This window comes from Dromiciops gliroides, chromosome 1 (assembly GCF_019393635.1).
Source record: "Dromiciops gliroides isolate mDroGli1 chromosome 1, mDroGli1.pri, whole genome shotgun sequence".
Classification (NCBI taxonomy): domain Eukaryota; kingdom Metazoa; phylum Chordata; class Mammalia; order Microbiotheria; family Microbiotheriidae; genus Dromiciops; species Dromiciops gliroides.
The window spans coordinates 109,636,677-109,661,192 of record NC_057861.1 but is presented as its reverse complement, the minus strand read 5'-3'; the positions used below and the strand labels follow the sequence as shown (position 1 = coordinate 109,661,192).

The window sequence follows — 24,516 nt, the reverse complement described above, 5'->3', positions numbered from 1 at the left end:
GCAGGGCTAGCTGTATCACTAACTCTGTCATCAACTACTATTCAAGGTCACTTTGATATTTGCCTCATGAGAGATAGCATGCTCTGGTCTGTGAGGCAAGGGACCTGGTGCCATTTTCTAATCCAAGAAAAAATACTATGACAAAGATCGAGCTGTTAAAAAAAAGTTCTTGTTCTTCAATCATGAGTCTGCAAATAGTTCAGACACACCTTTTCCCAAGGGTAAGATGGAGAGTCATATAAAAAAATACCAGTCAAACAATTTGAAAATGGAATGGACTACCTCAGTAAGTAGTTAGTTCCCCATCATGAAAAGTATCCAGGAAGAAGTAGTGTGAAGATCTCCAGTGATGGAGAACTCTCTACTTCCCAAAATAAGACATTCCACTTTCGGAGAGTTAATTTTTAGGAAGATGAAATTTACTTTTCTGAAACTCGTGCCCCATGCTCTTGGTCCTGCCCTCTAGGGTTAAACAGAAAAATATAACCCCCTCTCCCACATGACAGCCCTTGAAATACTTGATGAAAACCTATGCATTCTTTTATAATTTTTTAATTTTACATAATTGTATATGTATAACCTATATCTGCTTACCTCAGGGAGGATGTAGGGGAGAGACAGAGACAGAGAGAGACAGAGACAGAGAGAGACAGAGAATTTGGAACCTATAACTTTAAATAAAAATGTTTATTTAAAATACATTTTTTCCCAAATTTCATATTAAAACAATTTTTTAACTTTTTGAGTTCCAAATTCTATTACTCCCTGCCTTCTTCCCCACCCCCCTTTGAGATGATAAGCAATCAGGTATTGGTTATATATGTGCAATCATGCAAAACACTTCCATATTAGTCATTTTGTACAAGAAGACTTGAATAAGAGAAAAAGAATAAAAGAAAAAAGTGAGAAATAGCATGCTTCAGTCTGTATTCAATCAATATCAGTTCTTTTTCTGGAGGCAGATAGTATGCTTCATCTTGAGTCCTTTGAGGTTGTCTTCATTGAACAGTATTGCTGTTACTATGGTTCTGCTGACTCCACTTTGCATCAGTTCATGTAAGTCTTTCCAAAAACCTATGCATTCTTAAAAATTAGATCCACACAACAACCTTGTAAGACAGAATTGCTTGTCCATGGCATTATAGATGGGATTCCTGCAGTAGGTGACCTCTGGCCATGTGCAGTCATGATTTCCATTCCCATTTTACAGATGAATAAACTGAGACTCAAGGCCCCACGGAAGTGAGTCTTGAAATTGCTCAAGATCTGAGAGAATTGAGACTTGAACATCACTCTTGTGACTCCAAACCAACATGTTGCTTGTTTGGGGTGAGGGGGAGCGAATGTAGGGTTATGTTCTGGAGTTGTGGTGTTGTTGTTGGAACTGGAGGCTAATCAGTTCTGTTCCCTTTGCCCTTTAGGTTATTTCCCAGACCTTGTCCCCCACCTGGAACCAGATGTTGCTGTTCAACAACATTGTGTTTTATGGGGACCAGAGGGAAGTGGCTGAATCCCCTCCTCTGGTCGTGGTGGAGCTGTATGACAGTGATGCTGTGGTAAGGGCAATATAAGCCCCACCTCCCTCCCCTCCTTCAGAGAGTGTGGACCAGAGTTGGGGGTGGGGGGCACAGGATCATGATTATAAACTGGGAAGAGGCCATGTGATCCAACCTTTTCATTTTACAGAAAAAAATCCCAATAAGTTTAGTAATAATAATGGTAATAATAGCAATAATGATAATGATGATAGTAACAATAGTTAACATTCATATAGTGTTTACTATGTGCCAGGTACTAAATGCTTTATTATTATCTCATTTGATCTTCATAACTACCCTGGGAGATGGGTGTTATTATTATTCCCATTTTATGGATTGGAAAACTGAAGCCTAGAGAGGTTAAGTGACTTACCCAAGGTCACACCCAGCTAGTGAATGTATGAAGTAGGATTTGAACCCAAGTCCTCTTAACTGAAGATTCTACATACTTTCAACTTCACCAAGATGCGATAATAGTACCAAGGTAGTATATGGTATACCATAGCACCACCAGTTAATTAGTCTTTGTATTTTATTCTAATTGTCCAGCAGCTCAGAACCACTACAGGTATTCTGCTTTAAGCAAGCCCATTATATGAAAATCCAAATTTATAAAACCTAAATTGAAAAGGGGAAGAGGAAGGGGAAGGGAAAGGGAAAGGGAGATGGATTAGTGTTGGACTAGGGATCAGGATGCCTTGAGTTCTAATTCTATCTCAGACATGTATTAGCTGTGTGACTCTGGGCAAGTCACTTACCCTCTCTCAGCCTCAATTTGTTCATCTATAAAATGGGGATAATAATAGCATCTACTTCCCAGAATTGTTGGGAGAATCCAATGAGATACCATATGTAAAATGCTTTGCAAACTTGAAGGCTTTCTCTCTCTCTCTGTATGTGTGTATGTATGTATACATACATAACATATATATGTGTGTGTGTGTGTGTGTGTGTGTGTGTGCACGTGTATATACAGACATATATACATACACACATTGGTCATTATTGTTGTTGCTGTTCACCCTTTTTCTTTTTTTTCCTTTTTCTTTTCTTTTTCTTTCTTTCTTTCTTTTTTTGCAGGGCAATGAGGGTTAAATGACTTGCCCAGGGTCACATAGCTAGTAAGTGTCAAGTGTCTGAGGCCACATTTGAACTCAGGTCCTTCTGAATCCAGGGCCAGTGCTTTATCCACTGCACCACCTAGCTGCCCCCATTAGCCCTTTTTAAAAAGTGTTTTTCAGTTTACAAAAGAACTCATCTGAAAAATAATTAACCTGAAGGCAATAAACTTCCCTGCCATACCTGTCCTTACTTCAAGGACCTTTTCCCCTAGATTCTCTTTACTAACATAACTTGCAACACTTTCACTCTGTAACAGTCTTAGCTTACAGGGCGAAAATAGAGGCCATATTCGTGATGAGCCTCTCAGAGCATAGCGTGGCTGCTTCTCAGACTGCAGGTCTGAGAAATAGGTCCCCTCTAAGCCATGAAAAGTCATCAGAGGAAGACTTTAGTGGACACATTTATCATCCATACTATTTAGGTGAAGCAATGGCTTGAGTCCTGGCCATGGAGTCAGGAAGCTCTACATTCAATTCTTACCTCAGACATTTACTAGTTGAGTGACCTGGATCAAGTCTCTTAACTATTCAGCCTCAGTTTCTTCATCTATAAAGTGGGGATGATAATAATAATTACAGGAATTTTTGTGAGGATCAAATGAGATTATGTATGTAAAGCATGTTGCAAACCTGAAAGAATGATATAAATGGGCTCCCATTTATATGATTTATTATTTATATTTATATAATAATTTTATTAATCAATAAGAATGTTATTAATCAGTAACTCTCAATCAATAATAAGAATGTTAACAAAGTCTCATTTACACAGCTCTATATAGATCTGTTACAAGATAATGTACAAGATATATTATACCTTTCGATTCTCCGTCATCATATCAGTCAGGTTGTATAACTATTGTCTCCATTAAAAAAATTTTTTTTTAATTTTTTTCAATTATATGTAAAGAGATTTTTTTTGAGCTCCAAATTTTTCTCTCACCCTTCTTTCCCTCCATCCTCCCGAGGCCAGCAAGCAATCTGATATAGGCTATACATTACAATCATGTTAAACATATTTCCACATTAGTCATGTTGTAAGAGAAGAATCAGAACAAAAAGGAAAAAAATGCAAGAAAGAATAAACAAGAACAATAACAAAAAAGCAACAACAAAAGTGAAAATAGTATGTTTCGATCTGCATTCAGATTCCACAGTTCTTTTGTTTTAAATTTTTTTTATGGGGAAATGAGGGTTAAGTGACCTGCCCAGGGTCACACAGCTAGGAAGTGTCAAGTGTCTGAGGTCAAATTTGAACTCAGGTCCTCCTGAATCTAGGGCTGGTGCTTTATCCACTGCAACACCTAGTCCCCCCCCCCCCCAGTTCTTTTTCTGGATGTGGAGAGCATTTTCTACCATCAGTCTTTTGGCATTGTCTTGTATTGCTATTGTGCCCATTTTTATGGATGAGGAAACTAAGAATCACAGGAGAAATTGCTTGTCCAGTGTCACATGGCTCCTAAGCAACAGCTGAGACAGCATGGTTAGTCTGTTGACTCTAAGTCCAATGTTCTTCTCATCATACTATGTATGATTTGATTGACAGACATTCACATTCAGTTGATTGCATCTGGTCAAAAAGGAAGGAAGGAAGAATACATACTCACAGTTGAGTGCAGAAGTATATATTTCACTCAATAGGGAAATAGAGCAGCTAGGTGGTACAGTGGATAGGACACCAGGCCTGGAGTCAGGAAGACCTGAGTTTAAATCTGGCCTCAGAAACTTCCTAGTTACATGACTCCGGGCAAGTCACTTAACCCTGTTTGCCTCAGTTTCCTCTTCTGTAAAATGAGCTAGAGAAGGAAATGGCAAACCACTCCAGTATCTCTGTCAGAGAAACCCCAAATGGGGTTACAAAGAATCATACACAACTGGAACAACTGAACACCACCACTACCATTACCCCCACCTGCTCACTCCCTAACCCCCCATCCCCCATCCCCCAACCCCACCCAGAAGGGGTGCCTGCTACCTACTGAATTATCTAGGTATTCTCTAATCATAAGAATTAAAAGGAAAGAGATTAGACCAAAGATTTAGTGCTAGAGGAGACCTTGAAGGTCACTTGCAAATGGCCTAATTTGTCAGATAAAGTACTTCAGGCCCAGAGAGGTTAAGCAGTTTGCCTAAGGGCACACCAGAAGAAAGTAAGCAAATCTCTGCTCCAAATCCAGCTTTCTTTCCACTTCGCCAAAGGTTGCTTTTCATTTTGTGAACTGCAGGTAGAAATTATTATAGCTTTCAAAAGAAAAGCAAGCTGTATATAACAGAGACCTACAGTTTCATGAGTATAATCTTTTTCTGTTGTACTATGTACAAATGCCCATTTTATTTGGTGTTTGTTAAGTTCCAAACAAAAACGTTTTTTAAACAAAAATTCTTATACAAAGGTTTTTACCTAATTACTCCTCTGTCTGCAATTTTTATTTGGCCTTCCTCTGCATAGATTGGCTTCTTGTGAATTGTCCTTCTAGTTAAGGCCAGCGAATATGCTGTAAATATGCAGCAAAGGCTTTAAATGTTCTTGGATCACTTGAGAGGTCTCATCATTCATCTAACCTTTACAGTCTGCTCTATTTTCCCCATCTAAGCCCATAAACAGCACATTAATCTCTTCCCTCCAGTCTTATAAAATAGATTTTTCTGTGTTCTCAATATGAAACCAAATACACCCTCCTGAAAGATGTTTGAGACCTGACTCTCTTGGGGTAGCTTAGTAGATTTCTGGAAGATGATTTTTATTACTAAGTTAGAAGTTGTAATTTTTATTTGTTGTTGTTGAAATACGACATAAGGCCTGGAAGAAAGAATGATAGGTTTATTTACTTCTTTTGTTCAGTTCAACAATGCAATTCTATAAGCTTCCATTAAGAGACTCTTCTCTGTCAAGCACTGTGCTAGGTAAGCATGAAGGATACAGAAATGAAAAATGACAGTCTCTACCCTCGAGGTTCTTATAATCTAATAAGGGGAATGAGATGTCTTGATAGATCAGTAAGATAGAAGGCAAAGGTCCAGGGAAAGGACCATGAGAAATTTCAAGAGGGTGAGATCACTTTTACCTAAGGCATCAGGGAAAGTTCCATGAAGGAAGATGTATCTAAGCCTGGCTAAGAAGGAAAGAGGGAAGGAAGGAAGGAAGGAAGGAAGGAAGGAAGGAAGGAAGGAAGGAAGGAAGGAAGGAAGGAAGGAAGGAAGGAAGGAAGGAAGGAAGGAAGGAAGGAAGGAGGGAGGAAAGAAGGAAGAGAGAGAGAAAGAAAGAAGGAAAGAAGGAAGGAAAAGAAAGAGGGAGGAAAGGAAGAAGAGGTGAAGGAAGTGAAGAGATGAATGGAATAAAGGGGAGATGAGGGGAGGGAAGCAAATAGAAAGGAAAGGAGGGAGGAAGAGAGGAGGGGGGTCCTCAATACAAGGATATGGGGGTAAGAGAGTTTGCTCCAAACATTAGGCAATGTAAACAAAAGGTAGAGAGATAGGAAAGGACAAGAGAACAGATGATTATGTGTAGTCCTATATGAATGAACTTAAAATACACAAAGACCCTAGAATACAACCTACTAGTTAACCAGAATGTGCCAGAGTTGTGAATTTAAGCATTATTCTTTACAAACTCTCAGAGCCACAGAAAACTGCTGAGTAGAGTGAAATGGTCAAAGAAACACACTAATACTGGAGCTGAAATATGGGCTCTAAAGTTGGTAGGGGCAGAATGGAAATCAAGAAGAGGAGCCAGAAGGCTATTACAACATTCTTGGATAGAAGCAATGAGGGCCTGAGTTATAATGACTGCTGTAACCACAGGAAGGAATGATCCACTGGTTGTAAGAGATATGGCAGAGGAAGAAATGACTCATTTTCAATTTAATTTAATTCACTGGTATTTGTTGACTTACAACTTTCTTTACAACTTATTGGATATACTGAGTGGGTGACTTACTCTAGAAGATCAGAAGGATTTGTGGAGAAACACTCAAGAGAGTAATCTCTGTGAATAAAATAAGTTGGTAATACAAGGAAAGAAGTTAGGAAAAAGAAGGGAAGAAAAGTTGGGTCTGCCTGCTAAGTTGTTAATGGGCTAACACGAAGCAACAAGCAATTTACAGTATTTCTCCCCATTAGGCTGAGCTCTTTGAAAGACTTAAATGTTTTTTGCCTATGTATCTCTAGTGCTTACCACAGTACTTCATACATTGTTGTTATTGTTGCTGCTAAGTCATTTTTCAGTCCCATCCAACTTTTTATGACCCCATTTGGTGTTTTCTTGGCAAAGATACTGGAGTGGTTTGGCATTTCTTGCTTCTCTAACAATATCAAGTTAATTTGCCTCCGAAAAGGAGTCTTAACCACAAAGATTAAGTCCCTACTCCAAGGGGAGTCTGAGAGATTATATAGGGCCATAGAAGAAAAGTAAGACACCAAAGAGGGAGAATTATATGAATTGTTTATGAATTGTTGTGTGTTCTTTGTTTTGTTTCTGTAGGGTGAAATAAAAACTATCCTGGGTCTGATTAACCTTGTAACTTTGAATACTTTACATGGGATCTGAGAACCCTTTTACCCACATCTGTGGAGACTTAAGAATATAATTGAGCCAATAGCCTGAGATTTACTACTCTGGTTGGAGACAAAAAAAAAAATCCAATGAGATGGGTTTTGGAGCTCCACTCTGTAATTAAATCATGCCTACTTAAGTGTGGGTCACTGGGCTGTTGGTTACACATGTATCCAAGATGTGACAAAGAATTACCTAACTTTTATAAAATAGATGACCACAACCCATTTTTGGTGTTGCTCAGAGGAACAAATACTTCCAAAGTGAATTGAAAGATTTCAATCACAGATCCATTTACACACTTAACCAATAAGCATTTATTTAATAGCTACTGTGTGCCAGGCACTGAGTTGGGTTCTGGGGATACAGAGACAAAAAAAACAAAAGGAAACCATTTCCTCCTTTAAGGAGGGAGACAGTGTACACATATGAGCATCTACAAAACAAGTAGATACAATGTAGATACAAAATAAAGCCAAGGTAATTTTATGGGAGAAGCATTGGCAGCTGGAAGATCAGAAAATAGCTGAGCTTTGAAGAAAACTAGGGATTCTAAGTGAAGGGACTGAGGAAAGCATTACAAGGAGGCATGGGAGACATCCCAAGAAAGGAGATGGAATATTGTTAATAAACATTTGTTAAGCCCCTACTATGTGCCAGACAGTATAAAACACCAGGGATACAAGAAGAGGGCCATAAGGAGCTCACAATCTAATAGAATGTTTTGTATACAGAACAGCGTGGCTGGAAGATAGAATGAGTGAAGAGATCTAATGACTAATAAACCTGGAAAGGTAGGCTGGGGTCACATTATAAAGGAATCTGAATGACAAATAGAGGAGACTGTATTTTATCTTAGAGGCAACAGGGAGCTGCTGGAGCCCTTTAAATTGTGGGAATGGCATAGTTATATTCATGCTCAGCATATTATTTTGACAGCTATGTAGAAGATAGAGTGGAGAAGGGAGACCATGGAGGAAGGGGCCCAATTAGAAAGTTATTGCAAAAGTGGAGTTAGAGGTAATAAAGACCCGAGCTAAGATGGGGGCCAGGTGATTGCAGAGAAGGAGATGAATGTTAGCGTTCTTTCAATGTGCAGACCACGTTGCATGGACTCCTGTAGAGCAGGCACTTCACCAAACCCTCTTCATTTTTTTAGCTGAGAATTCTGAGAAGCCCCAGTATGTTAGTGTTCATGAGCCTTCCTCTGATATGTGCTGGTTCCTGGAGACAGGCTGTCCGCTATTCAACTTCTGTGCAGATCTCTCCATTCCAGGGCAATTCACAGATTTCACATCCAATTTCCTTCATTCCCCATAGATCCAGAGCTGGCTCCATCATGACTAGATAGTAACTTCCATTACAGTATATTTTGATACTGCGATGGCTCTCTGATATCATCCATTTGATATATCCTCCATTTTAATAGATTGTAGCTTATCTACCTCTTTTCATCCTGTATGGAGCCTTCTTTTAAATGTACTGACATTGTGTAGATACCAATGTGGGCATCTTTTACTCCTTTCCCCCCACTTTAAAAAATATTTTATTTTTACCCAATTACATGTAAAGACAATTTTAAACATTCATTTAAAAAATATTTTGGGGCAGCTAGATGGCGCAGTGGATGGAGCACCGGCCCTGGAGTCAGGAGTACCTGAGTTCAAATCCGGCCTCAGACACTTAACACTTACTAGCTGTGTGACCCTGGGCAAGTCACTTAACCCCAATTGCCTCACTAAAAAACAAAAAACAAAAAAATATTTTGAGTTCCAAATTTTCTCCCTCTTTTTCTCACCTCCCCCCTTTCTAAGACAGAATGCAATTTTATGTAGGTTATGTAGGTGCACTCATATAAAACTTGTTTCTATGTTAGTCATGTTGTGAAAGAAGAAATAGACCAAAAGGGGAAAACATGAAAAAACAAAGTGAAAAAAATCTACATTCAGACTTCATCATTTTTTTATGGATGTGGATAGCATTTTTCATCATGAGTCCTTTGGAATTGGCTTGGATCATTGTATTGCTGAGAAAAGCTAAGACATTCACAGTTGATCATTGTACGATATCACTATTACTGTGTACAATGTTCTTCTGGTTCTGTTCACTTCACTTTTCATCAGTTTCATGTAAGTTTTTCCAGGTTTTTTCTGAAATCATCCTGCTTGTCATTTCTTATAGCACAGTAGTATTCTACTATAATCATATACAACTTATTCGGCCATTTCCCAACTGGGGCCCATCTCCCTTTCCAATCACACACACACACACACACATATATATATATATATATATATATATATATATATATATATATATATATATATATATATACATATATATATTTTATATATATATATTTTTTATATCCTTCTGTATGACTCTTCAATGGCAATACATTGCAACCTGATTTGTATTTATTTGATATTTACTCATCTATAAATGTTTTATCCCCCTTGTAGAATGCAAATTCCTTGAGTATAGAGATTTTCCCTTTTTGTGTTTGTGGAAGGAAAGCTGGCAGAGAAGGGAGAAGGGAGCCCTGGAAAATGTGACCAATACCAATGCAAATGCCATGGGCCTTAAAGATTATTTTCAAGACTGAGAGTCAAGTTCAGAAGGAATTTAAAAGGACAGGATAATCACCAAGCAGATGTCATCTATATCAAGGAAAAATTGTTTTGTTTTCCCCAGGGGAAGCCAGAATATTTAGGCTCTACTGTGGCTGCTCCCATTGTGAAGCTTGTGGACCATGAGTATGAACCACCCAGACTTTCCTATCACCCAATTTTTTGTGGTCATTTGGATGGAGGGGACCTCCTCGCAGTGTTTGAACTTTTGCAAGTAAGTGGTCAGATACAGGCAACTTCTCTTAGGACAAGACCGAATATCAGGGTACGGTGGGTTACTGAATGTCACAGGTCGCTGGAGACAAATGGAAGATAGACAATCTCAGTGAACCACTGTAATAGTAAAGGAAAGAACATTAGACCTAAGTGAGGAGATCTGAGTTCAAATTCTGGTTCTTCAACTTACTGGATATATGACAATGCACAACTCACTATCATTACATAATCACTTTCACTATATAACCCATAGGGTTAAGAATAGCAACATAAACATCCATATTTATATAAATATATATGTATATTATAATATTTTTCAGTAGAAGAGTGTTTTGTAAAAATCAGAGTGTATTAATATTTCATTATTAAGTAATATTAACTAATACTAACACACAAGTAATACATTAATAATAAATCTTAATATTAATACAAGTACACAAATAACATGTATAAATGATTGATATTACAATATTAATATTAATTGAATATTAAATTGATGTGCATTTATAACAAGTATACATTTATTTAGTACATTAATGCCCAAAAGAACTTTCCTGAGTTATTAATATGTGATAATAAAATTATACCATTCCATAAAATAATTAATATAGAGAGTGGACCTCTCATTTCAATGCTATACAGAACTACCAGTTTCTTGTACCAATTCAGGAGTTAAATGACTTGCCTGAAATTAAACAGCCAGGATGCGTCAGGGGTAAGAGTTAAAATGCAAGCCTTCTAGGCTCTGAGACTGGCTCTCTATCCACTATGGTGTGTTGCCTATGTTTTATAATACTTATCATATGATGATAATCATCTCCAATGCTTCGGTGGAGCCAGTATCTCATTGTCAAAGGCATTCTCTCTATCGGTACAAGTTCAGCCAGCCATGCTTTCTTCTCCTGTGTTGATTCTCATCCATATTCTTCCATGGATTCACCACAAAAGATCCATCTGAAATGCTAGGGACCTTCCTCTGGATCTTTTCACATTCTGTGGGTAGCAGGGTAACACTCAAGCTGTCCATCTGGTAGCCCTCAGCATCACTGCAAGACTGGCTCACATCCTTTTCTAACTATACACTTTCTTGGTGTTATCTCTCACACTTCTTTTTCTGCAGAAGTGATTGTGGGAGGTAGAGGCTATCACTTGCTGACGCCCACCACGAGCTTCTCCATTGCTATTTGGGACATCCACAACTTGGATCCCTTGGAGAAAGTGAGGATCCAAAGTTTGCAATTATACAGCAACTCCAAGAGAACATTTGTGTTGAAAACATGGGTTTCCTGCTAAGGAGTCTCTCAAAATTAATAAAAGTACTGGGCAGCTTCCTAGGGAGAGGCTGCATGGGATGGCACAGAGATGCCAAATACACAGCACTCCTGAGTGGCCAAACCAAATGAAAATGTAATCAAAATAGATAAATTAAAATGCAACAGAACACACATAATGTCGATGTGTGGTTTTCTAAGCCAACATATAACTCAACAGGGGTGAGTGTATCTGTTTCTATTTGAGTTTGATTCTACTGGTGTGGTGGACAGAATGGTTCATATTTGGTGGGAATATTGGATTTGGAGTGTAAGGACCTGGATTCCAATCCTGGTTCTGCTCTACTTGTGAGACTTCATCACACAAGTCATTCTGCTTGAGGTGCTTCATTTACAAAATGAAGGGATTGGAATAGATGATAAGTGTCTTCTAGCTTCTAGATCTTGACTCATCCTAAGAAAGGCTCTATTTAATTGTCATCTTTTGGTTTTCATTTTTGGATGACAGTTTTCTTCCTTGCATCTCAAGATTCATCATAGTAGGTCTTGCCCACCTGGATTTGAGGGCTAAGTAAGTATCTCCAATTCTTCTATGTATCCTAGGACTGCCATTGTGAATATTGTCAATAAAAACAGGAAATACAGTAAGGAAGCAAGCATTTATTAGGCACCTATTATGTGACAGATGGTGACTGCTGTCATGAAATGAAAAGATGCTTGCTCCAGGGCAGCTGGGTGGCCCAGTGGATAAAGCACCAGCTCTGGATTAATGAGGACCTGAGTTCAAATCCAGCCTCAAACACTTGACACTTACTAGCTGTGTGATCCTGAGGAAGTCACTTAACCCTCATTGCCCCACAAAGAGAGAGAGAGAGAGACAGACAGACAGACAGAGACCATCACCATCCCTAGGACAGCAAGGAGATCCAATCAGTCAGCACTTTAAAAAAATAACTCAGGCTATTCACTGGGAGGTCAACTACTGAAGCTGAAGCTTAAATACTTTGACTACATAATCAGAAGACGGGACTCATTGGAAAAGATTGAAGGCAAAAGGAAAAGGGGATGGCAGATAGAAGGACCTGGTGTGCTGTGGTCCATGGGATAGTGAAGAGTCAGACATGACTGAACAGCATCGGTGACAACATGTACTGGGCACTGTGTTAAGTGCTTTACAAATATTATCTCATTTGATTCTCACAACAACCCTGCTATGTAGGTGGTCTTATGATCCCTTTTTTATAGGTGAGGAAATTGAGGCAGACAGATGTTAAGTGATTTACCCAGGGTCACACAGATAGACAATGTCTGAGGCTGGATATGAACTCAGGTCTTCCTGACTCCAGACCTTGTGTTCTATCTACTGTCACTTCCAACTGCAACACCAATTGTTGGGTGATAGTATAATTGACATGTGAATGTAAGAATTGCTCTACTGGGCCAGACCCATGCTCCATCCCACCAAAGATTCTGTCCTTTCCAGTGGCATCAGTGAGTATGGTTGTACTCCATGATAACAATATCAAAAGGTTAAAGACTTCTTTTCAAAGGGTTCTAACATCCATTAGGGACACACTATGGACTTCTTTTTCATGCATTTAGTCTTTATTGAACATATTTCTATGAGGAAAGATTTAAGTAGCATATGCAAGTATATACGGAAGACCCCTGGTTAAAAAGAAGGGTTAGGGTGGTCCATACTCTAAATAGAGGAGTTATCCTTCAAAATAGGATCAGGAGTCCAAAATCTAGACTAACTTCAGGGCTGAGATCCAATGAGATAAATGAGTGAATCTACTACTTGTTGAGGAAAAATCCATGGAAATACAATAAAGATTAGAGAGTCGTGGTAATAATAGCTAACATTTATTAAACACTTTAAGGTTTGCAAAACATTTTACAGATATCACATTTTATCCTCACAACAATCTTGGAAGATAAGTTCCATTATTATTCCCATTTTTGCAGATAAGGAAACTGAGGCAGACATCAGCTAAATAACTTACCCATCATCACTTTAGCTAGTAAGAGTCTGAAATCAGATTTGAACTCAAGTCTTTCTGATTCCAGGTCCAGAGGTCTATTTACTGCACCACCTACTTAGCTGCCTCGTTGCTAGGAAGTTTGAATACTTACCTTAACTCAAGCCACTTCCCAGAACCTTAAGTCTTTTTACTCCAGAGGTGTCTCCTATCGGCAGGTAGTCTATCTAGCGTCCCAGGCAGGTTTGTCTGCTTTCTATTAACTTAGGCACTCCTTCAGAGGCAAAGATCCATGAATCTGTCAGGGGCAGTAATACTGACCGTTTTCTGCTGTCTTTAAGGTAGGCCTAGCATGCTGAGGTTTGGTGAAAGAGCCTATGCTTACTTACCATTACCTTTCATGATTCTATAGCCCGATATCATCACTCCTCTTAACCTTTGCTGGCTATATTATAATTCTTCGAGGATCTGTGGTTTTAACAGAATGGATACCTCCCCTCTGCACCCAAAAACACAGGTCCTAAATTGTTATGGTCATAATAATCCATCGCTACTTGATGATGAATCTCTTTACACTTGGCTCTGCTGGTCTTTGGGAAGCTGGAGTGATGCAGTGGATAGAGCACTGGGCCTGGAGTCAGGAACATTTGAGTTCACATCTGGCCTTGGATATTTGCAAGCTGGGTGACCCTGGGCAAGTCACTTAATCTTATTTGCCTCAGTTTCCTCATCTATAAAATGAGCTGGAGGAGGAAATGGCAAAACCAGTACATTATCTTTGCCAAGAAAACCCCAAAAGGGGTCATGAAGAATCAGATACAACTGAAACAACTGAACAATGAGAAGTCAAATAATCAATGAGGGGGAAATGAGATGCAGGAATTTCCTTCTGTGTAAGGCAACTATCCAAAAGCTAGGGAGGCTTGTCATTATATGAATATATTAAGTAACAACATTTCCCTTAAACATTATTACGCTTCAAACACTAATTCAATTTTGATTATACTGTCATTTCTGTTTCTAAAAATGATATAACTATGATGTATTTGAATTGAAGCCATCATTCCATCAGCACCCTTGAAAATTTCATTCAGGTGGCACCTTTCATTAAAATATGACTCTCATGACAGCTGTTTTTTATTCTTTTGATTTATGGGTGTTCTAAAGTCACAATTCAAATACTTACATTGCCTTTTATAGGTTAAACAGCAAGATTACCCTTGTTACTAAAACTTTCTTAAAGGCATTGTAGTTCAGTCATTTCAATTATGCCCTACTCTTTGTGACCTCATTTGGGGTTTTCTTGGCAAAGATACTGGAGGGGTAAAACATTTTACAGATGAGGAAACTGAGGCAAACAGGGTTAAGTGACTTGCCCAAGGTCACCCAGATAGTAAGTGTGTGAGGCCATATTTAAACCCAGGTCTTCTTGATTCCAGGCCTGGCACTTTATCCACTGCATCACCCAGTTACCTCATGTCTTAAAGACATAGACCCAAAGGTACAAAGAATTTTCCCTTTCTTCTCCTTTAAACAAAACATGCTGTATCCTCTAGGATGAGGCTCTATGCCAATAACTTCGAATCTAAGACACTTTTATTAAGTGGCTAACATTTTCAGAGCCCTGTCACACATACAAAGTTGAATAAGACTTAGCTTTTGCCTCTGAGAAATTTTTTAATCTCATAGGGGAGATAGGGGAGATAAAAGCAAAGGATCAGAAAGTGAGCAATGGGAAGGTCCTTATAGGCCTCATTTGACTTGCCCAAGGTCACACAGGGAAGTATCAGAACTACTGTTCCCACCTTGGGTCTCTGATTCCAAATCCAGCGCTCTTTCCATGGTACTATCATGCCTCCATGAGGCAGCTAGGTGGCGCAGTAGATAGAACACTGGCGCCGAATTCAGGAGGACCTGAGTTCAAATCCAACCTCAAACACTTGACACTTACAGCTGTGTGACCCTGGGCAAGTCACTTAACCCCTGAAAACTTCCAGGACCATCTCCAGTCATCCTGATGTGTTTCTTGCCACTGGACCCAAATGGCTCTGGAGGAGAGAGTGAGGTTGGTGACCTTGCACAGCCCTCCCTCAATTAAATCCAATTCAGTGCAAGTCATGACATCACCCTGATGTCATGGTCCTCCTCAAGAATGAAGGACAGACAACAACAAAAACAACAAAAATATCCTCCATGTCAACCCAAGTCAATAACCTTTTATTATGCACCTGCTTGTGCCAGATACTATGCTAAGCACTGGGGATACAAATAAAAGACAAACAAATGCTAGTCCCTGCTCTCTGAGGCATTCTCGGTCTATTGGCTTCAACACATCAATCCCTTTGTCATCCCCATGCTATTTTTTACATTCAATCTCCCTCTCTATTGGCGCATTCCCCACTGCATACAAACATGTCCATGTCACCCCATCCTGAAAAAAGCCTCACATGATTCTAGCATCCCTGTCAATTTCCATCCCATATCTCTTCTGCCCTTTAGAGCTAAACTCCTTGAAATGGGTGCCTTCGGTTTCTCTCCTCTCACTCTTTTCTTAACTCCTCATAATGTGGCTTCCAACATTATCATTCCACTAGAACCACTCTCTCTAAAATGACTAATGATCTTAGTTGACATTCAATATTTCTTTTCTCTGTTCTCATTCTCCTTGCAGTGAATTGGAGTTAAGTAAGGGAGGGATGTGTGAGGTCACCAACTTCGCTGTCTCCTTCAGAGTCATCTAGGTCCAGTGGGATATACATCAGGATGACTGGAGATGGCAATTGGGGTTACATGACTTGCCCAAGGTCACACAGCTACTAAGTTCTGAAGTGAGATCTGAATTCAGGTCCTCTCAACTTCAGTGCCAGCACTCTATCCACTGTACCACCTAATTGCCCTTGGAAGATACTAGAAATGCCAAGATGAATTAGGAAGCGACTGAAATAGTGCTAGTGAGAAATGATAAGAATTAGAATTAGACTACTAGTTGAGTAAGAACAAAGGAGGCCAAAGCAAGATGTGTTGCGGGTGGGGGGAAGGGTGGGGGGGGGAGGTTAGGATTGCTAAAATTTAGCAATTGATTGGATATAGGAGAGAGAGATATGGAAGCCTCAGGGAAGACTCTGGGATTGTGAACCCTGGTGACTAGAACCATAGCAGTGTCTTAAACAGAAATATGGAAATAGGGGCTGGAGGTGGTATAGAGACTTATGGGACTTGTACTGCATGCAGTATCTACCTCAAGTCACTTCAAAAACCACTCATTATTTCAGAGAAATAGCTATAGCCAGCCTTGGGGTTGGGAAGGAAGATCAGGGTTTTAAGTGTGAATCTGAGCAAATTACTTACCCCACAGGCAACTTTCCAAGTCCATTGGTCACAGAGCAGATGTTCATTTCCACTCATAGAAGGGATTTCCTTATGGGGAATTGTCTGTACTAATGAAGTAATAGAGAACCACTGGAGTGGTTCACTTGCCCAAGGTCACACAGATAGTTAATAGTAGAGTCAGGATTTGAACCCAGGGCCTTTGATTCCAAATGATTTGCTTGGCTCCAGAGGACTTTGTATTGTTTTGTGTGTCCCAGACCTACACTTTCATCAGGGTAGGGAGCATCCAGTATGGAAACTCCTTATGCACGTATAGATCAGTTACTCCTATGTGACTTAGAGTCTTAGAGAGTTGCCTTGGCCACTGAGACACTAAGTGATTTGCCCAATGTAATGTAACAAGTAGGTATGAAAGGTAGGATTAGAAGCAAGATGTTCCTGATGCTAAGGCTAGCCCATTATAGGCTATACCACTTTGCCTCCCCACAAATCATAATTAGAACTAATTTATGAAAGCTTAAGTAAGGTAGATTTCAACCTCATTTAAGAACTTCATATCAATTAAAGTAACTAGATTGTAGAGCTCTTAAGTTACCTTAGGAGGTATTGAATTTCCAATCACTGTAGGGTCTTCAAGGGGGAATGTTGTAGCTATTGGATTCCATGGCTAGGGTTTCTCCCAATATTATTATCCTAAAATGTTGTGATTCTAGGATCTCTGTATCAACCCACATTATTCCTCATTAAATGTTCAAATAAAAGCATTCCTCTTGAAGGTTGCTGTGACTACAAAGAAGCTGTTAGATTATTTGTGTATTCCATTTATCTATGCCCCATCTTACTGACCTCATTTCCAAAAGAAACATTACAGTACTGTAACATTTCCAAATGCATGCAGCATTGTGGGTGTCTTGGTATGTGGATTTGATGAGATTAGATTAGATAAAGTGTTTATTAGAGACTTATTACATCAAAGGCACTGTGTCTAGCTCTGAGAAGATATACAAATATAAGAAAAGGACAGGAGTTCATATTCTAATTTTTGTTGTTCAGCCATTTTTTCAGTCATGTCTGACTCTTTGTGACCCCATTTGAGGTTTCTTAGCAAACATACTGAAGTGGTTTGCCATTTCCTTCTCCAGCCCATTTTACAGATGAGGAAACTGAGGCACTGTTAGTGACTTGCCCAGGGTCATACAGCTAATAAGGGTCTGAAGTTGGATTTGAACTCATGAAGATGAGTCTTCCTGACTTCAGGCCCAACATACTATCCACTGTACCACGTAGCTGCCCTTTACACTCTAATAAGGGAAGACAATACATTAAAAATGGGCTAAAGTGGGTGGGGGGAAATGTATCTGAGTAAAGGCTAGGTCAGGACAATCAGGAGTTGACCAGGCTAGAGGTGACCATAGCTAGCTGAGGGTACTTCCCCAGATGGTACTCAAGAATTGAAGGGAGAGGCTATAGGGATGGGGGTGTCTCTGCCATGAGAAGGCTGCTGGGATCAGGTTAGAAGTTTAAATGGAATTCAGATGGGGTGAGGAATAGATCTAGATTTTCTCCTGGGGGCTGTCACTAAGTTCCATGAAACTAGATGGGGAAAACATAGTGCTGATCTTTTGGGTGTTGGCCTACACTGGTAGTATTTTGGCCAATCTGGCACTTGAACCAACCCCATCTGCTTATCTGAAGTTCTCCCTGCAGCAGTTGCTGTAGTCTTTCCAGTACACCATCCTATTCGATAACCCAGATGCCAATATTATCCCATTGCAGAAGTAGATGTATATTGGCCTGGAGCAAATTCATTAATTAGTACCATCTGTAAAGTGCTTTAGGATCCCTCCTGGTTTGAGTTGCCCTGGAAATAACTGATTGGCTGTGACTGGCAGGGCTTTTCTCAGGAATTCAACGGGGGCGTCTCCCTATCCAGAGCATTTCATTGGCCAAACTCATCAACCATCCCCAGGAAGAGGAAACATATGGTGCTCTGTTTTCCAGATAAAACTAGAAACTGTAGCAGGGTCGCATCTGTGCTGTGGCATGGCTTTACTCTCTGCAGGATGAGCTGATTATTGGCTTTCTAGATTATATACAATTCTGGACACTGAATTACTTAACTCCACCACAATGTCAGGGATTCATCACCGTTATTGCTGAGTTCCCATATGCAGTCTGATCCATTTGGAGCCTTAATTATCCTGAGCTTGCTTTGCATTCCTCCCCTCTGACCCACTCAGAAAGATCCCTTTTTCCTGTGCCTGTTTCTGGTAATAAGCTCAACCGCACCTGCTTCTGCCAAAACACCAGTTGTGTGGGAAGCAGAAATGACAGGAAATCCAGTTTTCCTGGCTTGAGGCTCAAATAGACTCTTTCTAGCATACATTTGTTTTTGTTTTCTTTTCCTGGCTCATGGTGTCATTCAGTCAAAAAATATTTATCAGGAATTTTTAGGTGCAGAGCAGTGCTTCAAGTACTAGAGGGGAAAGGAAGTATTTACACCAAATGGTCACTGCCTTAAGAGTTTAGGATCAAGGCAGGCAAAGCAACTGTGGAAGAATACAGTTGCATATTTAATTCAAAAAACATTTATTCAGAGACTGTTCTTGATTGTTTCCAATTTATCCTTCATATATCCTATTTGTACACACGTTGTCTCCCCTATTACACTGAGTCTTTTGAGAGCAGGGATTGTCTTTTACCTTTCTTGTATCCCTAGTACTTAGCACAGTGCCTGGCCCATCAGTAAGTGCTTAATAAATGTTTACTGAGTAACTGACTGCTCCCACAAATCAAATTCCTCTCAGGCACAAGCCTAACCAATGCCTTTTACAAATGCTTCTTGTACTTGGTAAAGACATCTCTCAAATAGTGGGGTTGTTCTTTTTATTTACATCATAGTTATCATGAATATTATTTCCCTAACTAATAATGTTCTCCTTATTTCACACTGCTTCAATTCATGTAGATATTTCCATGCTCCTCAGTATTCATCACATTCTTCATTTCTAACAGCACAGTAATATCATATTTGTGTATCATAATTTGTTTAGCCAATTGATGGGCATCTGCTGTTTCCAGTTCTTTCTATTTCAAAAAGTGTTGCTATGTTGAATACATACACACAGACACACAGCTCCACCAACAATACACCAGTGTGCTTCTCTTTCTATAACCCCTTCAACACTGACCATTCCCGCTTTTGTCTTCATTGCCATTTTACAGGGTGTGAGGTAAAACCTCAGGGTTTTTAAAATTTGTGTTTTCTTATTATTAGTGATTTGGAATCTTCTTTAATATAGTTACTAGTTCACAATTCTTTCTTTTGAGAACTATTCATATTATTTGACCACTTATCTATTGGGCAGTGTCTTTTGGTCAGATAGATATAGATATAGATAATGTCTGTTGTTTATGTATCTTGGATAGCAAGCTCATACAGAGAAATTTGATATAAAGGTATAGTCATGCCTAAAGTATGACTGTGGCATTTGTTCTGAACTATTCCTGTTTTGTACAGTGAATAAAACACAGGACTTGGAGTCAGGGAGATCTGAGTTTGAAGCCTGCTTCAAATACTTACTAGTTATGGGACCCTGGGCAAGTCACTTAATTTCTATTTTCCTCAACTTCCCATCTGTAAAATAATAATAGCACCCAACCCCACAGTTGTGAAGATCAAATGAGATAAAAATTGTAAAGTGTTAAACACAGTGCCTGGTACATAGTAGGCAATACATAAATGTTAGCTATTAATATCTCATATTTGTGTAGTACTTTAGAGTTTGCTAAGCACTTTACATGTAGTTCAAAGGAAATAATGTTAACAAGAAGTAGCTTGGTCCCCATTCTCCAGAATCCTCTTGATTTTCTTGTCCCCTGCTAACATGCATTTGCTTTGTTTGTCAGGTTCCTTCCTCGGGTCCACAAGATCTTCCTCCCATTGACCCACCTGATGTCACCCAGATCTATCCAGTCCCTGCCAACATCCGTCCTGTGCTGAGTACATATAGAGTAGAGGTAAGGCTTAGAAAAGTCTTCCAGGGCAGCTAGGTGGTACAGTGGATAAACCACCGACCCTGGATTCAGGAGGACCTGAGTTCAAATCTGACCTCAGACACTTGACACTTAATAGCTTTGTGACCCTGAGCAAGTCACTTAACCCTGCAGAAAGAAAGAAAGAAAGAAAGAAAGAAAGAAAGAAAGAAAGAAAGAAAGAAAGAAAGAAAGAAAGGAAGGAAGGAAGGAAGGAAGGAAGGAAGGAAGGAAGGAAGGAAGGAAGGAAGGAAGGAAGGAAGGAAGGAAGGAAGGAAGGAAGGAAGGAAGGAAGGAAGGAAGGAAGGAAGGAAAGAAGAAAGAAAGAAAGATCTTTCAGAATTTTCCATCAAATTCAAAAGCATTAAGATCTCCCTTCATTTTTTCAAGTGGGCAGGGTGTCATTTGAATGTTAGCCAAAAATTTGGAATTTGATTGTTTTCATTGATTTAAGAAACTCCTTGTGAAGATATTCCCTCCAGCACCTGCTCTGCAAATAATCGTTTTTTACAGAGTTGCCTGGGGAACTGAGAGTTTAAGGGATTTGCCCAGCACCACAAAATTAGTTTGTGTCAAAGGAAGGAATTGAACCCAGCTGTTCTTAGCTCTGTGGCAATCTCTTTAGCTACCATCTTGTGATGTCTCTAAGGGTATACATATTGATTGTTGTCCTTGTTGTTGAAATCATTTCACTTTTCCTTGAGGTAAGAATTTTGAAACTATTGAGTATTATTAGTTCTCAAAGTACCTGAAGGAAGGAAAGATATTAAAGGCTTTATTATTGCCAACAAACAAAAATCTGAGGCAACATAACTATTGACCCTTATGATTATGTTCCCTGTTTATATAAAAGTTTTATAACAACTTTCTACCCAAGCATCCAAATTATCTTGGATGAGGGTAAAATTAATAGAGAAGAGACAAACCTTTCAAAGTGATGTTCAGCAGTAGAGCACAGAATTAAAGAATGTGAGAGCTGGAAAGGACCTTGGTGTCCAACCCATCCAGTCTAATCCATCTATCAAAGGAACCTCCACTATAACAGACCCAACAGTGACCATCCAGCTAGTGCCTAAAGACCTCCAAGGATGGGGAATCCACCACCTCTCTGGGCAATCCGTTACACTGTGGATCAGCTCTCGTTATTATGAAGTTTTGTCTCTGTTTTGTTTGATTTTATGATATCAAACCTAAATTTGCCTCTTTGCAATTTCCATCCATCGATCCTGGTCCTGTCCTCTGAAATCAAATAGAACAAGTCTGATCTTCTCTTCCATATGATAGCTCTTCATATATTTGGAATTAGTTATCATGTCTCTCCCTCCAAGACAAACATACCAGTTCTGCAAGGTGTATTGTTGGGATATCTGCAATCCCTACTACTGGGAAGGCTGAGGCTGGCAGATCTCTTGAGTTCCAAAGTTCTGAACTGCAGTGAACTATGCCCATCAGATATCCACACTAAGTCTGGTATTAATATAGTGGGCCCCCATGAGCTGGGGAGGAGCCCCAGATTGCCTAAGAAGGGCTAAGCTGGGGGGGGCAGCTAGGTGGTGCAGTGGATAAAGCACCGGCCCTGGATTCAGGAGGACCTGAGTTCAAATCCGGCCTCAGACACTTGACACTTACGAGCTGTGTGACCCTGGACAAGTCACTTAACCCTCATCACCCCACAAAAAAAGGGCTGAGCTGACCCAAATTGTAGACCAACCAAGTCATAGCCCCTGTGCTAATCAATAAGAAGATTGAACCCATGTTTGGCCCTTTCCCTTCCAGCCTAGTTAAGAATAGAAGATCCTAGTCTTACAACAAAATCAAAAACACGTGCCCAGTTCCTTCAAGTAGTCCTCATTTTATGTGGACTGAAGACCCTTTACCTTCATGATTGCACTCCTGTGGGCATATTTCCCAGCTTCTCATAGCAGCCAGAATCGAGCATTATTCCTCATGAGGTCTAATGAGGGCATTATCTTCACCATCACACACTGAGAGATGTAGTGAATAGATTTCCCACTGCTGGCCCTGACTGCTACGTCTCCCACTACCTCCTTCCAGGAGTTGAAGAGTCTAGGAGTCATTAGCTATGCCACAATAGATATGGGGCAGATGCTCTTGAAGATAGGATTATTCCATCATGGCCTAACTGCACCCAACTATGGCAGGCTAGCCAAGTCAGGGAGTTAACACAATATCCACCTGTGGTGGAATGGTAGCAAAAATCTGCTGAATGAAGAGGGATACCAAACACCACTCCCTATATCCCAGAGGGGCCCCTTAATCATTGATTTGAGTGGACTGGCATGGGGATCTCTTAGAACTGAATTCCAGTCCTGCTTCTGCCACGGATATTGCTGTGTCACCTTGGACATCTTTCTGCAACCCTTTGGATCTCAGTTTCTTTATCTTTAAAAGAAAAGATTGGATTAGAAGATTTGTAATTTATAACTGTAAAAATCCTTCCATGGTTCTGTTTAAATAATAGAAAATATTTATTAGTGCTTATGATTTGCCAGTCACAGTGTTTTATGATGATTAGCTCATTTGATCCTCACAACAATCTTGGGAGGTAGGTGCTATTATTCTTCCCATTTTACAGATGGGGAAACTGAGGCAAACAGATTTTTTTTTTAAGTGACTTGTCAATATCTGAAGCCACATTTGCATTCAGGTCTTCCTAACTCCAGATCTGGTGCTCTATCTATTCTCAATATATCAATGCACCTTGTCTACAATCCAGAGATGCCTGGAGCATGTCTCTTACAAGTCTGAAGTATAATATTCAATATTCTCTGATGGTACATTAAAGACTGTTATTGTTGCTGTTGCTGCTGCTACTGCTGCTGCTGTTGTTTGGTGGGGACCCAGTAGTCCCTTGGAGTTGAACAATGGCTGTCTAATCTTTCAGGGACTGTTGCCTTGTCATTCTTTACTTGGCTCTGTAAGGATATTAACAGTTTACATTGGTACAAGGTTTTATGGCTGACATCACAATAAGCCCATGATATAGGCAATGCACATATTATTACCCTTATTTTCTAGAAGAAAAAAATTGACTTTCCTATATTCATTCACTAACACTGGAAAGTGTTGGACCCAGGATTAAAACTAAGGCTTCTGACTCAATCTCAGACTTGTTCCTTCCTTTTACAGCTATCTTGTAGAAAGAAAAGGCAGTAATTAAAAAAAATACCATGACAATTTTCTTTTCTTTTCTTTTTTGTAGGGCAATGAGGGTTAAGTGACTCACCCAGGGTCACACAGCTAGTAAGTGTGACATGTCTGAGGCTGGATTTGAACTCAGGTCCTCCTGAATCCAGGGCCGGTGCTTTATCCACTGTGCCACCTAGCTGCCCCCGACAATTTTCTTTTTAGAGGTTTTTAGAACTTCATGATGCCTTTCAAGATAAGTAGTGACTTCCTAGGGCCTCTAAACAGGGATAGGAATCCATTGGTTATAGGGTTGTAGAAGTTTACTTTTTGAAAATACTTCAACATGAAAATTCTGGTATTTTATAACATTCTGTTAAAATAAAATATCATGTTAATTTCCAACCAAGAGAATTGCATCTTACTTGGATTAATCCATTTTAACGTGTAGTGGGTTCCTGCAACTTCCACACACCCAACCAGGCACAACATTCCCCATCACACCCCTTGCCTTCCAGCCAATCTGGCTCACTTGCTGTTCCCCAAATAGAGCATTGTGTCTGACACTCCACAGCCTGGGACTATGGAGAGAGCATAGACCTGGGCGTCTAAGGTCCTGGCTTGTGAGAGAGATAGAAAAAAAGCCCTAATTCTTAACTGAGCAGTGAGCTTTACATCAAGGAGAAAGCAAAAC

General features: G+C 39.7%; 1 protein-coding gene across 1 annotated transcript in view; it reads left to right on the top strand.

Annotated features, from left to right (window-relative positions):
• Positions 1–24,516, top strand: part of FER1L6 (fer-1 like family member 6) — a 178,545-nt gene that overhangs the window by 78,762 nt on the left and 75,267 nt on the right. Inside the window, exons 20-22 of the mRNA XM_043991801.1 lie at positions 1,422–1,556; positions 9,906–10,055; positions 20,550–20,660. Coding sequence (XP_043847736.1) covers positions 1,422–1,556; positions 9,906–10,055; positions 20,550–20,660 — 396 coding nt within the window. The remainder of the gene's footprint in view (positions 1–1,421; positions 1,557–9,905; positions 10,056–20,549; positions 20,661–24,516) is intronic.